This window comes from Macaca nemestrina, chromosome 12 (genome assembly GCF_043159975.1).
Source record: "Macaca nemestrina isolate mMacNem1 chromosome 12, mMacNem.hap1, whole genome shotgun sequence".
In the NCBI taxonomy this organism is placed as follows: Eukaryota; Metazoa; Chordata; class Mammalia; order Primates; family Cercopithecidae; genus Macaca; species Macaca nemestrina.
The window spans coordinates 14,401,275-14,419,069 of NC_092136.1; the positions used below are offsets into that span (position 1 = coordinate 14,401,275).

General features: G+C 39.5%; 1 protein-coding gene across 1 annotated transcript; it reads right to left on the reverse strand.

The window, feature by feature from the left end:
- Positions 1-1,116: 1,116 nt before the first annotated feature.
- Positions 1,117-11,544, reverse strand: LOC105464589 (olfactory receptor 5AN1). The gene is made up of 2 exons (XM_011712596.2): positions 11,376-11,544; positions 1,117-3,891 (listed from the first exon to the last, which is right to left on the reverse strand). Exon 2 carries the CDS (start codon positions 3,706-3,708, stop codon positions 2,773-2,775), a length of 936 nt encoding a protein of 311 aa, XP_011710898.1. The 5' UTR covers positions 3,709-3,891; positions 11,376-11,544; the 3' UTR covers positions 1,117-2,772.
- Positions 11,545-17,795: the final 6,251 nt, after the last annotated feature.

Consider the following 17,795-nt stretch of genomic DNA (forward strand, 5'->3'; position numbering starts at 1 on the left):
GCCATCTCAGGGATAATTCAAATCTTTGCCAGCTGGAGAGCTCGGTGGGGGTGGCTGTAGGCCCCAGTTGAGAGGTCCTGCCCAGTGAGGAGGAATGGGATTGGACACCCACCTAAAGCATAGTCTGGGTATGTTTGGGTAGAGCAGCTGTGATGTGCTAGGCTAGGGGTTCTCTTCCACCCTGGGTTGGCTCGGATTCTTCAAAGCCCAAAGTCTGGAACAGCTAAGGCATCTGAACAGCAAAGATGACAACCCAGCTCTTCCCTTTGAGCTCCTTCTTAGGGAGGTGCAATGCCACTACTGGTAGCTGGCTGGAATTCCAAGCCAGTGGATCTTATCTTGTGAGGTGCCATGGAAGTGGGGCCTGTGGGTTGTTGCTGCTAAGCTCCCTGGATTCAGCCTCTTTCCTAGGGGTATATACAGGAGTCTAACCTCCAACTTTGCTAGAGCTACAGATACTTTTACCAGAAAGCCCAAGTATCTAAGGCTCTGAGGTCTCCATGCATGACTGAGTGGCTGCTCTGCCAAGACTCCACATAGCTCTGTGTGGTAGACTTAAGACTGAAAGCTCTGGTGGAGTGGGTTCACAAGGAGACCTCCTGACTTGAGGGTGCAAAGACCTAATGCTCACCCCTACTGTTCCTTTCTCTGACAGCTACACACACCAGCTGCTTCTGGTCAGCCATCTTGCCCACTCCTCCGCTAGTTTTCTTAAGGTTTGAATTGGCATTCTTTTTTCAATTTTTTTTCCAATTCACACCTTTGTCACTTTATTGTATTTATTTTTAAAAGATTGTTACTTCTGATTTTAGCATTGGCTGCATCTCACAAATATTGCTTTATTTTATTCGTATTTACCTTGTATATTAATAAGTAATTTGGCACCTTACACATTAAGAGGTATTGAAGAAGGGAGGAGGCTTTGATATCTACAGTGTCAGTTTGGATTCCCACCCCTTCACTTACTAGCTGTGTTTCTTAATTCCTCTGGCATAAGTTTATTCATCTATGAAGTTGGTATAACAAGAAAACGTAGCTCAACTGAAACAATATAAATCCTTTGAACATAGAAAGCACTCAATAAATAATAATACACGACTCATGAATAGCGTTTATTATATGCTGGGGTCCCTATTCTGAGTTTTCAATAAGTATTAGTTCAATCATCCTAGACAACTCCAAAATAGATACATAATATCTCAATTTTACAAGTGAGAAAACTGAGGAACAAAAGATTAGGTGGCTTGCCCAGCATCACACGACTAGGGAGTGGAAAAGCCTGAATTTGAAGCCAGGCAGTTAGGTCTAGGAGAAAATGTTTAATTTTAAATTACGAAGTATATTGGTTAACTACTGCTATACAACAAATTGCAAAATCCAGTGCCGACTGCACATTCATTTATTGTCATTCACGTATCCTCAGATCACCTGGAGATCAGCTGGAACTGGCTGATGTAGAGTAGGCTTAAATGCATGACTTCTCCGAACATGACTGCAGGTTAGCTTGACTAGGTTGAGCTTGACTGAGATACCTTTGACCCATGTTTCTTTCATCCTCTTCTGGATTCAATAGTTACCCAGTCAAACAAGAGTAAATTTTCTAAATTTAATGGGGGAGAAAAAGGAAGGTTTGAGTCCCACAGTATCAGATATTGCTATTGGCTGTGAACTTTGAATATCATCTCCATTATAATTTCCCACTAGACTCTAGATACAAGAAATCAAATCATCAGACTCAAAAGTACATGTCATTGGAGGGACCATATCCTTGTTTCTATCCCACTTCATGATTAAAATCACCTCTTTCTTCCTTGTGCTACAGCTGGTATAGGCAAGGAAATTGCCAAAAATGTATTAGATGATTAGTGCTGAGAGAGGTCTTAGGCAATCTGCAGCTATCTCAGGTTGCTCTTTCTTAAAGACACAACCAGGCCAATATATTGCTTTTTTTTCCCTTTCCAGCGGCAGAACCCCTCTGTCTGTTTATTCTCTTCTGCCCAGAAACACAGAATAATCAATGGTTACCACCATGTCTTTGTTATGCTGTATCAGCATATATGGGAGATGATGTTTCTAAACTCCTGGGGGTCTGTGCCAGGCCTCATTTCTCTAGTGGCAAAGTCCTAACATTGAGCGTTCTTTGATCTGAGAAGCCAAAAGAAACAAAATATTTCTTTTTTCTTTTTTTTTTTTTTTTTTGAGACGGAGTCTCACTCTGTCACCCAGGCTGGAGTGCAGTGGCGCGATCTCCACTCACTGCAAGCTCCGCCTCCCAGGTTCACGCCATTCTTCTGCCTCAGCCTCCCGTGTAGCTGGGACTACAGGTGCCTGTCACCGTGCCAGGCTAATTTTTTTGTATTTTTAGTAGAGACGGGGTTTCACCGTGTTAGCCAGGATGGTCTTGATCTCCTGACCTCGTGATCCGCCTGTCTTGGTCTCCCAAAGTGCTGGGATTATAGGCGTGAGCCACCGCGCCCGGCCAAGATTTCTAAATCTTGTTGTTTCACAAATACTTTTGGATAGATTAATAAATGATGAGGCCACACCTGATGTAGGATAAAAATAATGAACCTCCAGGACCTAAAAATCCTGATGTCTGTGGCATCGAGTCACCTGTTGGTCCATATTGGCATATTTTCTGCATCAAATCAAGCCTTCTTTGTCCAAAGGCAGTAGGGAGTATGATCTTTGTTAGTTCATTCATGATGATGTTTTGTGGGCTAAGGGGATTCTGATGGGACATATCTGGCAGAAATCTGAGAATCTGTAAACTCAGCAGCACCTTCTCTTTTGCAACCTCTTCAAGGCATCTTTAATTTCTTTGTTCCTCAAACTGTAAATCAAGGGATTTAACATGGGAATGACCACGGTGTAGAAAACTGATGCAAATCTGTCAAAGCTGGAAGAACCTCCAGAGCTGGAACTCAAATAGACAAAGATTCCTGATGAATAGAAGAGGGAAACAGCTGTTAGATGAGAAGCACAGGTGTTGAATGCCTTGGACCTGCCTTTAGCTGAAGTGATCTTCATGATGGAGATGCCAATATAGCCATAGGAGATCATGATAACTAGGGCACTTGCTATCCCAAAGAACATGGTTAATACAGCAGTCATGACCTGTACAAAGAAAGTGTCAGTACAGGACAAGATTAACAGTTGGGGCATATCACAGAAGAAATGTCTGATGACATTAGACCCACAGAAGTGGAGTTGAAGCAAAGCACCAATTTGGGATAAAGAAGCAGTGAGGCCAGTCATGTAGGCTCCCAGTACCATCCAAACACAGAGGGTGGGTGACATGATGGATGAATAGAGCAGGGGATTACAAATGGCGGCATAACGATCATAAGCCATGGCCGTCATGAGACAAGACTCACTCAGTCCCATTGTTGAAAAGATAAAGTACTGAATAATACAACCAACAAAAGTGATAGTTTGCTCTTCCTGTGAGAAGTTGGAGAGCATCTTGGGAACTGTGGAGCTGATATAGCAGACATCTATGAAGGACAGGTTACTGAGGAAGAAATACATGGGTGTATGGAGGTGGGAATCCATCCTTATTAAAACAATGAGGGACAGGTTCCAGGCCAGAGATGTAATGTAGATCACCAGGAATGTAGTGAAGAGCACTGTTATGATCCTGGGAAAATCTGAGAATCCCAGCAGGACGAAATATGTGATTTCTGTAATATTTCCTCCCCTAGTCATTGGCTCGGTGCTCCTAATATCAGAAAGGAGACGAGAGAATGGATTGCTAACTCAGGTGAAGTGATAACATTACCATCTTCATATGTGTACATCTTTTCCTCCAACAAGCACTGGAAAAGGAGAAATGTTTCACTCTTCTGATGGAAAGACCCCAACTTTTCTTCTTGAATTGTCAGCATGTACCTGCAAAATGCTTCAGGTTCTTGATTAATTCATGGAGTATCATGATGATTAAAAAATATATTTAAAAAGTTGACTGGTAATTTTTAAAAAATATGCCATAGAAATGGTGAGAGTATTATGTATAAGGTAAAGATCACTAATTAAGGTAATCGTTTTTCTTAAAAAGTACCTCTGATGATTGATTATATAACTGTTGCTTTAAAATTATGAAAGCTTAGGCCGGGTGCCGTGGCTCACGCCTGTAATCCTAGCACTTTGGGAGGCTAAGGTGGGCAGATCACCTGAGGTCAGGAGTTTGAGACCAGCCTCGCCAACATGGAGAAACCCCATCTCTACTAATACAAAAATTAGCTGTGCATGATTGCGCAGGCCTGTAATCCCAGCTACTTGGGAAGTAGGAGAATCACTTGAACCTAGGAGGCTGAGGTTACAGTGAACTGAGATCACGCCACTGCTCTCCAGCCTGGACAACAGAGTGAGACTCCATCTCAAAAGAAAAAAAAGTTATGAAAGCTTAAATGATCTCCTTCCAAAATATGTCTGATGGACAGCAGTCCTGTCCTGGATTGTTATCTAAGTGGATTTAAAATACTTTTTATTTTAGCCTTTAGAAAAATTACTTTCCCTGTTTATAATAACTTCTCCTACTTTAATAAAAATGTATTCAATATAACATATCTAAACTGGCCTTAACAATAATATAAATTCTGATAATATCTTCAGGCAGACAGAACATGGGTGTTCAATAAGGTTATGGAATAAATCTCCTTAGGGAAGCCTTCATACGAAGCATTCCAGAAGGAGCTAGTGCAGCTCACTCTTGGCCTCAACGGTTGCCTCAATTTTAGGGTATTTGGCAAACAGCATAGTAATGTGGCTAAGGGTTCAGACTTTGGAGTTTTAGTTCCAATACTTCTTCTATTAACTTGTACCAGTGACATAAAAACATTAAGCTTAATTTACTGCTGAGGCACGAAAGGACAATGATATAATAATGTAAGGATAATAAAAGCTTCTAACTTCCCAAGTTACTGGGAAGGTTATTAGTGAAAATTCTTGCAAAAGCTAAGCACACAATTAGGTATACAACAATGGTTCAACAGAGGTTGGCTATTGTTATCATGGATTGCTTACAAATAACCATGAGTGACAGGTGTACCTGTGGGTAGGAATGTGAAAAGTAATATTTTCATGGGTTAATTTGAGGAGATTCATGAGCCAGCATCAGCTTTGTAGATGGCCAGGCATCATTGCCTCTCAGCAGGTGTAGATTCAGACCTAGTGTTCATGCTGGTCAAACCACCAAGAGCCATGATGATATAAGCCACATAAGCCATTGTTTTCTTCAGTTTGTTTGACTTTGGGTACACTAGGTCAATGGAAAACCAGCATCAAGTTATGATGGATCTTAAACTAGAGGAAAGGTCAAAGTAAATATTTCAATTCTCTAATAATACAGAGATATATCTTTTTAAAAAAATTTTTTTTTTTAGTAGATACAATCAGCAAGTTAGAGCTTACCAACAGACTTATGGTATTAGGTTGGTGCAAAAGTAAAGGTATGCATGGATTATGTACATTCACTCTGTTCCATACTCAGACTGTCCTTTCTTGAGGTCAAAGGACAAACCAATGATAATAGCCAAGATTATTTTGAAAAAGATGAATAATTAGAAAGGATTTTAACTTTCAGATATTAAAAAGTATTATGAACACTGATAATTCATTATTCTTATAATAACAGACATGTACCAGAGAACAAATAAAAATTTCACAAATCAATGTAAGTGTTGGTAAGAATTTTATATATGAAAAAGTATTTTCAATTGATAGCGAAAGAACAAACTCTTCTATAAATGGTCTGTGAGACCTGCCACACTATAGGTAAAAGAGTATTTGAGGAATAAATAGATGTACATTTATATAATCTTGGGATGGAAGTGATATTCCTGAAAAGTAACACCAAAACAGAAATTATAAGAGAAAAAATATGGCAAAGCAATTTAAAAGTTGGTCATGGCAGAAAAACCCTTATATAAAGCATATTTGAAAGACAGTTGATGAATGGGGGAAAACAGTGATAAAACAGAAAAAGAATATAATTATTATCTTAATATATACGATATTGTAGAAATCAGTAAGGAATGAGCACTCATATGTACCATTGATGAGTGTACAAGGTAGTTCTACTTTTCTGGGGGAAAATTATTTGCTTTTTACGAACTATTTTGCATGCATGATGAGCTCTCTCTCCCCCCCCCACTCTCTCCTCTCTCTCTCTCTCTCTGTCTCTCTCACACACACAGACACACACACACACACCCCTTAAAAACCATTTATAATATCAAACATTAAAAGTAATGGATAGAATCATTTTGATTTTTTTCTTTATCGTTATCTGTATTATCTTGTTTTTCTACAGCTTCTACATTTATGATAAAAATATTATTAAATGTGAAAATCACTAATAGGGTGGAGAAAGGAGGGGGAGGAGGGCAGAAGAGAGAGAGGGGTGGGGAGAAGAGATAGAATGTGGAGAATAGACTTTCCTGAATCTTACTTGCTGGCTGTGTGATGTTTAGCACGTGATTAACCTCTCTGTACCTCAGTTGTCTCATCTACAAAGGAAGCTGATAATCATTACCATCTCATAGGGTTGTTGCAAGGATGGAATGACACAAAGGGCTTAAAACAATAAGGCCTTGGCCTAGCACGGTGGCTCAGGCCTGTAATCCCAGCACTTTGGGAGGCTGAGGTAAGCGAATTGACTGAGGTCAGGAGTTCAAGACCAGCCTGGCTAACATGGAGAAGCCCCACCTTTACTAAAAATACAAAAATTAGCCAGGCGTGGTGGCACACGCCTGTAGTCTCAGTTACTCGGGAGGCTGAGGCAGGAGAATCGCTTGAACCCAAGAGGCGGAGGTTGCAGTGAGCTGAGATATCATGCCGCTGCACTCCATCCTGGGCGACAGAGTGAGACTCCGTCTCAAAACAGAACAAAGCAAAACAAACAAAAACAGTAAGACCTCAGAAACGTTAGCAAGGATCATTCCCATCATCACATCTCTCTTAAAGGGGAATAAAGAAAGAACTAGTACTGAAGTATTAAGGAGCTCTCAATAAAATTATTTCTTAAATTAGATGATTTCTAAACCAGACTAAAGAATATTGTTGATGAATGATTGTGTTATCTCCCATGCAGCTGGATTGTCAATTCCTGATGCTGCTTTTTCTTCCATTACCACCAAGTACCCTCAAGCTGAGAACGCTGACTGTATACAGGACACAGATTAGTAGAGATGTTTGGTTACTTAATACTAAGCATCGTGTATACTAATATTTGCAGAACTCAACAAGTTTCTCTTTAACACATTTATTATTAAATGGTTCTTTCATTGAGGTTTCAATGCCAAACTAAGAAAATCTTATTTTTGTTTTATTTCCGTTATGAGTTTATTAACTTAGAAATCTTTCTGTTTACTCTTAGAATAGCCATAAAAAGAATGGGATCATGTCCTTTGCAGGGACATGGATAGAGCTGGAAGCCATTATCCTCAGTAAACTAATGCAGAGTCATTATCCTCAGCAAATTAGTGCAGGAACAGAAAACCAAACACCATATCTTCTCATTTATAAGTGGGAGCTGAACTAGGAGAACACATGGACACAGGGAGAGGAACAACACACACTGGGGCCTGTCAGGGGGTGGAGTGGCAGGAGGGAGAGCCTTAGGAAAAATAGCTAATGCATGCTGGGCTTAATACCTAGGTGATGGGTTGATAGGCCCAGCAAACCACCATGGCACACGTTTACCTTTGTAGCAAACCTGAACATCGTGCACTTGTACCCCAGAACTTAAAATTAAAATTAAAATTAAAAAAAGATTTAAAAATTAAAACAAACCCTCTAGTACAATTTCTCAGATATGTTATCCAAGGTGAGTTAGATTTAATGGAAATATTTTCAAAATATAAGAGCTCTTACAGATAGCATCCCCCAGACACCAATATAACCGGTCGATTCAGTGAAAATAAGTCAAATTGTTGATCAATTTGTTGCACTAAAACTCTTTACTTTTGTATTACATTCTGGTGACACAGGCAGACATAATTAAATATACTCTATGTAATCTACCATTTCCTGTAAAGAACAAGGAGTTGTGGATTGCTTTTCATATTCATGATAAAATTTATCCTGAAAACTTACCTTGTTGACATTTGATAAGCTAGAGAAAAAGAGAAAAAACTCTGGATACATTCACTCTCTTTGATTAATTCCTTACATATGTTCACCATTTCCTGAGACAATTTGCAGAGGAAAAGGTAATTGATGTAAATATTGGTTAAAGATTTTACTAGATGAATGTAGGTGATCAAAATCCTATCCAGTGCTACTCTAATAAGGACATGGTCAGTTTGCAAAGTTGTACAGGGTACAAAATCAGGTAAAGCCAGAAACATTGCTAAATAAAGAACAATATATGCACAAGGAGGTTACAAGGAATATTTAAACCAACACTTCTTGTGCTTGGAGTGGATATCTCTGATATCCGTGTTACCCAGGACGGTGTCTTCAGATCCCAGGGTCTCCAAAAATTACAACAGGGAGCAATTCTGAAGTATTTCAGAAGTTCTAATTGCATGATATATGAGTACTCTGTCGTATCATTAAGACTCAATGTGTCTCTTGCTATTCAGAGATCATAAATCAAAGCTATGTATTTAAACAGAATCAAGATAGTCATTAGCATTTTGAAAACAGAACCCTGAAGGGCAAAAATTAAATTAAAAGTACCCTTGGGGTGGAGAAAACTGGGATACATACCCAAGCAGGTTTTGATCTTAGGATATTCCTCTGAAACTCAGTAAATTATCATTTTTGATTCCTCTTTCAGGCTTTATAGACAACATATATTTGACTATAGATCATTCCAACATCCCCATTTTACAGGTGAAAAAAAAGAAGATAGCAGTGTTCAAGGTCACATCCTTAAGAATTCAATACCCATCCCTCACCCCAGAATAATACCTGAAATTTTGTGTTTGAGGTTTTTCTTTTTACAGAAGGTTGAGTAAGGAGAAAGAGGGTCCAACGAGGAACTTTAGGTACAGAATGTGGAAGTGAGGAAGAGGAAAGAGTTAAAGAATGAGAGAGACTGAGGACCATAAACTCTGTTCCATGCGTGTCCTTACTGGCAGAATTACATGGATATTGAGACGGTACAGAATCTACTGTTCCACGTCTTGTCCTGTGACCTTGACCCAGCTTCCCCAAGAAGACAGAGTTCTTGCCAATTTCTTTTCCTACGGAATTTTTCAGGTGGGCATATCACACTCCAAGATGGGCATGTTTGACCATAAAACTGGCTGTCCACTCACAGCAAGAGAGATGGTCTCACGTGGGGATCCTCTTAAACGTGCCGCCGAGAGCAGAGATGAAAGGAGAAAAGCCAATTAGAGAAAGAAAGCATGCCAGGTACTCGCTCTCTGGTGCCATGGTTGTCATGGAGTTTTTGTCCCTGCTGATCTCATGCCCCACTTTGCTGTGTGGGTCAATTCCCTGTTTCCCTATTGTCCTATCATGATGTCAGTATTGCAACTTTTTACTCAACTTGAAGTCATTGGAGCTGGAAAGAAGATAGGGATCTTCTAGTCCAAAACTCTCAATTTCTGGGTGAAAAATCTGAGACCAGAGTGCTAAAGGGTTTGCCCAAGATGACACCCCAGCCAGTAATATAGCTTGATAGCAATAAATTTGATAGGTGTATGCTTCTCTGCTTACAAAATGCTTTCATTCTAGGTAATTACATACATAGTTCCTCAAATACCTGACTTGAGTCAATTATCACAGCAGTCCTGCAAGGCAGATGTGGCATTATTTCCCATGCATAAGTGAGGAAATTGAGGCACTAAGGAATACAATAAGACTAATTCATAACAAAGCCATGGCTTCTCATGTTTATGATCATGGGTATTGATATCATACAATTTGGGTTGAATTTTGGCTTGGCCACTTGCTACTTGTGTGACCTTGAGCAAATTAACCTCTCTAAGCCTCAGTGTTTTCACCTATAAAATGGGGCTAATAGTAATAGCTACTTCACAGAGTAGCTTTTCATTGAGAATTAAATTGGATAAAGACTATAAAGCACTTATCAGCATGTGTAGTATAAATCATGCCTTCTGTTTAATAGCAGATAAAACTTACGTTGCTTTGATTTGGAGATCTTTCGAGATGTATTGTTAACTACAATGAGAAGAGCATGATAGGCCTCAGTATGCCATCTGCAATTGGGATAATTTCTCACCTGCCGAATCTCATATGGGTATAGAAAAAATCAAATCTATGTGCTGTAACTACATGAAGTGTAAAATGTTGTATAAATGCTAATGTAATATAAATGAAATTTAGTACATAAACTCTAGACTAGAGAAATATCTCTTACACATTAAAAAAAATTATCTTGGTCTGTCTCTGAGCCACCATGATACCCCTAGGTCTGGTGCTTCTGCTGCTCCCTGGTCAAACTTAAGGCCCTGGAATCCCTGGGAGGCTCAGGCCTCAGATACTTGGGTCCAGCCTCCCTAGACATGCGACGATAGCATCATTTCTGAAGTCTTGCACTGTCTCTGGGAGGCTGCCATGAAGCATGCTCCAGGTGCACCTATGCCAAGAAATTGCAGGCTTTGACTTCCTTGCACCTCTAGGAATCTCCCCAACTCTTCACCTTAACAGTAGCCCTTTCCACCTACCATTTTTTTCTTGCCTACTTCCTATTTTAAAAATTTACGTCCTTCTGGAGGCTCAGAGGGTAAAGTGGAAGGTACAGGGTTATTTGGGAATAAACCCAAACAAATATTGCCATCCTGCACCATGCTCCCCTGCTCTCCCCTCTCCTCCCCTCCCCTCCTCTTCCCTCCCCTCCTCTCTCCTTCCCTTCCCTCCCCTTGCCTCTCCTCTCCTCTCTTCTCTGCTCCCCTTTCATGCGCTCTTCTCTTCTCTATTTCTCTCTTTCATTCACTTACTCTCTTTCTGTCTTTGCTTGGATCTAAATATTTTATTTATACATTATGTTATTTTATTTTTATTGGAATATAAATACATGCTTAACAACCAGAAATAAAATAAACGAACAGATTCAGAGTAATGTTAGCAAGATGGTCAATTACAGGTGGCTACTGTTCATCACCCCTATAAAAAAGTACCAAAACAACAAGTAGACACAATTTGACCAGAGTGACTAAAGGAGAATGCTGGAGTACAGCAAGGGAGGGGTGGAAATTTTGTGGTGCACAGTAACTCAGGATGGCCACCTAGAGCAGGAAGAAACCACCTTGCTTCTGCCATCCATTCCCTCCAGTGGGGATCAGCTTGGAACCAGGAGTGGGTTTCTCTCTGTGAGGAAAAGGTAAGTAGGAGGCCACAGCAGCCCCTGTCACTGTCATGGACACCTACAGTTTTCACTACTTACGAGTCCCACAGACCTCATAGGCCCTGTGCCCAGCTTAGGAGGCTGCCTGGAGTTCCAAAGGCTGCACGACTCCAGAGATGGAGCCCATCTCATATGCACTCTCTGTGGTCCAAGCTGCCACTGTGCAATCTTGAAACTGGAGCTACTGTTCCAAGGGCCCATAGCCACTGCACCCCTTCATCCGTCAGGCTCTGCCATTATTGCATCACGCTCACACACAGCAGCACACCATTTACCAGCTGAGCTGCTGCAGCTACCTGTCACCTAAGAACTAGCTGCTTCATCTTCCTATGCCTAAGAACAAGCTGCTGCAGCTTCATACTGTCTGGGAAGAAGCTGACAATCTCCCCCATCTCATTTGCTGCTGCATCTCATCCCTTGGTTACTCAAAGCCTATGCCCAGCAGAGAAGCCACATGCCCCAAGTGCCCAAGTTGATGTGGCATGTTGCCTGCCAGGAACCAGAAGTTCAGGCCCAGTGGAGCAATCACAGGCCTGCACCTCTGCCTAGTGGCTCCTGCTCCTTCAGGAATCTGACCTTCTGCCCCTATAGCAGAGCAACTATACCCCAGCAACTAAGCTCATGTGGTGCCTGTCCCTTGGCGACCCAGAGTCCAGTATAACAGAGCCACCCTGCCTGAGTCAAGACAAAATCCTCTCCTTTGGGGACCAGCAATCCCGGCCCTGTGGATTAGTCACACATCCAGCCATGCGGGGTCCCAGGTCTAGGGCCCAGTGAAGCAGCTGCCTCCCAGGCACCTGAGCTGATGTGATGTCCCAGTCTCCAGGGAAACAGAGTCTTGGCTGAGCTGTGACTGCTGCCCTCTGGGTCAAACAGCCACATATATCCACCTCCCTGAATCTGGATTCCCTTGTAGAATCTGACATGCTGAGGTTCCCTGCCTCCCTAGGGAGTAGGACCATCGTTGCCCTGTTCTCCAAGCCCCAGAGAACAAACCACAGCTCCACCCCATCATTCCTGAGTTCTTGCTGCTGCTGTACCCAGGCTTATGGAGCCTAGGCTACTGCCTTTTCCTACTTCCAGAGTCATCACTACAAGATACCTACTCCCCTGGTGCCCAAGTTGATACTCTGCCCCATCAGTGTGGGGAGTGACAGTTGTGCCCTGCTAGTCAGGGCTTGAGCCTCTGGAACACGCCTTCTTCCTTAGAGCTGTGTCAGTGCTGTACCCTGATTACCAGGATCAGAGTCACAGCTACATCTCTGCTTTTTGGAACTGGGCTATTGAGGTTTTGAGAAATATAGGATTATGTAAAGAGACCACATCTATGATTCATTGGTGTCCCTTAAAGAGATGGGGAGAGTGTAAGCAAGTTGAAAAACATATTTCAGGATATAATCTATGATAACTTCCCAAACCTAGCTAGAGAGCCCAACATTGAAATTCAGGAAATGAAGAGAACCACAGTAAGATATATAACAAGAAGATCACCTCCAAGACACATAATTATTAGATTTTCCAAGTTCAAAATGTAAGAAAAAATGTGAAAAGAAAGCTAGAGAGAAAGTTCAGGTTATCTGCAAATGGAAGCCCATCAGACTAACAATGGACCTCTCAGCAGAAACCTTATAAGCCAAAATATATTAGGGGCCAATATTTAACATTCTTAAAGAAAAGAAATTCCAACCCAGAATTTCATATCCAGCCAAACTAAACTTCATAAGCAAAAGAGAAATAAGATCCTTTTCAGACAAGCACTGCTGAGGGAATTTGCTACCACCAGACGTACCTTATAAGAGCTCCTGAAGGAAGCCCTAAATATGGAAAGGAAAGACCATTACCAGTCGCTACAAAAACATACTGAAGTTCACAGACCAGTGACACTGTAAAACAACCGCACAACCAAATCAGCATAATAACCAGCTAACAGCACAATGAAAGGATCAAATTCACACGTATCAATACTAACTTTGAATGTAGATGAGCTAAATGTCCCAATTAAAAGGCATAGAATGGCAAACTGTATGAAGAATCAAGGTCCATTGGTATGCTGTCTTCAAGACACCGATCTCATATACAGTGACACTCATAGGCTCAAAATAAAGGGATGGACAAAAATCTACCAAGCAAATGGAGAACAGAAAAAAGCAGGGGCTGCAGTCCTAGTTTCAGACAAAATAGACTTTAAACTAACAAATATCAAAAAAGACAAAGAAAGACATTACATAATGGTAAAGGGTTCAATTAAACAAGAAGATCTAACAATGCTAAACATATATATATATATATATATACACACACCCAATAGAGGAGGACCCAGATTCGAAAAAGCAAGTTCTTAGAGACTGTCAAAGATACTTAGACTCCCAGATAATATTAGTGGGAGACTTCAACATCCCACTAACATTTTACTGAAAGTGTTAGACAGATCATCAAGACAGTAAATTTAAAAAGATATTTAGAATCTGAACTCAGCACTTCATCAAATGGACCCAATAGTCATCTAGAGAACTCCTGACCCCAAAACAACAGGATGTACATTCTTCTCACCACCAAATGGCACATACTCTAAAATCGACCACAATTGGACACAAAACATTTCTCAGTAAATGCAAAAGAACTGAAATAATAACAACCACTGTCTCAGATAACAGCACAAATTAGAAATCAAGACTAATAAATTTGCTCAAAATCATAAAATTACTTGGAAATTGAATAACCTTACTCCTGAATGACTTTTGGGTAGATAATGAAATTAAGACAGAAATCAAGAAGTTCTTTGAAAGAAATGCAAAAAAAAAAAAAAAAAAAAAAAAAAAGAAAGAAAGAAAAAAAGAAAAAAGAACACAACAAACCGGAATCTCAGGGACACAACTATGGCAGCATTAAGAGGAAAATTTATAGCACAAAATGCCCAAATAAAAGCTTTATAAAGATCTCTATTTAACAACCTAACATCACAACTAAAAGACCCAGAGAACTAAGAACAAACCAAACCTAAAAGCTAGCAGAAGACACGAAATAACCAAAATCAGAGCTGAACAGAAGGAGATTGAGACATGAAAAACCATTCAAAAGATCAATGAATCCAACAGTTTATTTTTTGAAAAAATTAATAAAATAGACTGCCAACTAGACTAATAAAGAATAAAATAGAGAAGATCCAAATAAACACAATTAGAAATGACAAAGGGGATATTACCACTGACCTCACAGAAATACAAGTAACCATCAGAGAATATAATGGACACATCTATGCAGATAAACTAGAAAATCTAGAAGAAACTGACACATTCCTGCACACATACACCCTCCCAGGACTGAACCAGGAAGAAACCAAATCCCTAAATAGACCAAGAATGAGCTCTGAAATTGAGTCAGTAATAAATAGTCTACCAACCAAAAAAAGGCCAGGACCAGATGGATTCATAGCTGAATTCTACCACATACACAAAGAAGAACGGGTACCATTTATACAGAAACTATGCCAATAAATTGAGGAGGAGGAACTCCTCCTAAACTTGTTCTATCAGGCCAACATTATCCTGAAACCAAAGCCTGGCCGAGACACAACAAAAGAGAAAACATCAGGCCAATATCCTTGATGAACATGGATTCAAAAATCCTCAACAAAATACTGGCAAACCAAACCCAGGAACACATCAAAAAGCTTATCCACCATGATCAAATAGGCTTTATTCCTGGAATGTAAGCTTGGCTCAACATAGGCTAATCAGTAAATGTGACTCATCACAAAAACAGAACTAAAGACAAAGAACACATGATTATCTCAATAGATGCAGAAAAGGCTTTTGATAAAATTCAACATACATTCATGTTAAAAACTCTCAACTAACTACGTATTGAAGGAACATACCTCAAAACAATAAGAGCCATCTATCAAAAATTTACAGCTAACATCATACTGAATGGGCAAAAACTGCAAGCATTCTTCTTGAAAACCTGCACAAGACAAGGATGCCCTCTCTCATCACTTGTACTCAACATAGTATTGGAAGTCCTGGCCAGAGCAGCTAGAGAAGAGAAAGAAATGAGGGACATCCAAATAGGAAGAGAGGAAGTCAAAATAGCCATGTTTGCAGATGATGTGATCCTATATCTAGAAAACCCCATAGTCTTTGCTCCAAAGCTCCTTAAGCTGACAAAAAACTTCAGCAAAGTCTCAGGATAAAAATCAATGTACAAAAATCACTAGCATTCCTATATAGTAGTAACAGTCAGGCCCAGGGAATGCAACGCCATTCACAATTGTTACAAAAAGAATAAAATACCTAGACATACAGGTAATCATGGAGGTGAAAGATCTCTATAAGAACTATAAAACATTGCTCAAAGAAATCAGAGATGACACAAACAAATGCAAAAAACTTTTCCTGCTCATGGATAAGAAGAATCAGTATGATTAAAATGGCATATTGCCCAAAGCAATTTGTAGATTCAATACTATTCCTATAAATTTTCTAATAACATTCTTTACAGAACTAGGAAAAATTACTTTAAAATTTAAATGGAACCAAGAAAGAATGAATAACCAAGAAAATCCTAAGCAAAATGAACAAAGTTGGAGACATTATGCTTCCTGACTTCAAACTATACCACAGGGCTACGGTAACTAAAACAGCATGGTACTGGTACAAAAGAGATACATAGACTAATGGAACAAAATAGAAAACCAAGAAATAAGGCCACACACCTACAACTATATGGTCTTTGACAAAGTTAACAAAAACAAGCAATGGGGAAAGGACTTCCTATTTAATAAATGGTGCTGGAATAACTGGCTACTTACATGCAGAAGATTGAAACTGGACCCCTTCTTTAAACCATATATAAAAATTAACTAAAGATGGATTAAAGACTTGAATGTGAAACCCAAAACTGTAAAAACCCTGGAAGACAACATAGACAATACTATTCTGGACATAGGCATGGGCAAACATTTCATGACAAAGATGCCAAAAGCAATTGGAACAAAAGTAAAAATTGACAAATGGGATCTAATTAAACTAAAGAGCTTTGCATAACAAAAGAAACTATCAACAGAGTAATCTGACAACCTACAGAATGGAAGAAGATATTTGCAAATTCATCTGACAAAGGTCTAATATTCAGCATCTACAAGGGACTTAAATTTACAGAATAAAACCAAACAACTCCACTAAAAACTGGGCAAAGGACATGAACACTTTTTGAAATAATAAATATATGCAGCCAACAATCATATTTTTAAAAGCTCAGTATTACTGATCATTAGAGAAATGCAAATTCAATCTCACACCAGTCAGAATGGTTATTAGTTAAAAAGTCAAAAAATAACAGATGCTCGTGAGGTTTCAGAGAAAAAGGAGTGCTTATACATTGTTTGTGGGAGTATAAATTAGTTCAACCATTGTGGAAAACAGTGCAGCAATTCCTCAAAGACCTTAAAACAGAACTACCATTCGATCCAACAATCCCATTTGGAAACACACCCAAAGGAATATAAATCTTTCTATCATAAAGACATATGCATGCATATGCTCATTGCAGCACTATTCACAATAGCAATGATCATCAATGGTAGACTGGATAAAGAAAATGTGATACATATATACACCATGTAATACAGCCATAAAAATAATAAGATCATGTTTTTTGTAGGAACATGGATAAAGCTGGAGGTCATTATCCTTAGCAAACTAAAGCAGGAATAGAAAACCAAATACCACATGTTCACACTTCTAAGTGGGAACTCAATGAGGAGAACACATGGACACATAGAGGGGAACAGCAGACACTGGGGCCTACTGGAGGGTGTAGGGTGTGGAGAAGAGAGAGGATCAGGAAAAATAACTAATGAGTACTAGGCTTAATACCTGCCTGATGAAATAATCTGTATAACAAACTCTTGTGACATGAGTTTTCCTACATAATAAACCTGCACATGTACCCCTGAACTTAAAATAAAAGTTAAAAAAGTAAGCAAACTGCATTCAACAGCTTATCAAAAAGATTATACATCATCACCAAGTGGAATTTATCCCTGGCATGGAAGACTGGTTTAATATATGGAAATCAATCAATGTGATATGTCACATTAAAAAAATGAATGATAAATAGCACATGATTATCTTAATTGACTCAGGAGAAACACTTGACAAAGTTCAACACCCTTTCTTGATAAAAACTCTTAATAGTTTAGGTATAGCAGGAAAATTTCTCAACATAATAAAGGCCATTTATGCACAATCCACAGCTAATATTATAATCAACGGGGAAAAGCAGTTAAGATTGAGTACAAGGCAGGGATGCTTATTCTTGCCAAATCTACTCAAAATGGTGCTTCCGGTACTAGCCAGAGATACCAGAAATGAAATCAACGTACAAAAATCACTAGCATTCCTATATAATAATAACAGTCAGGCCCAGGGAAGGCAACCTCATTCACAATAAAAGGCATCCTAATCAGACA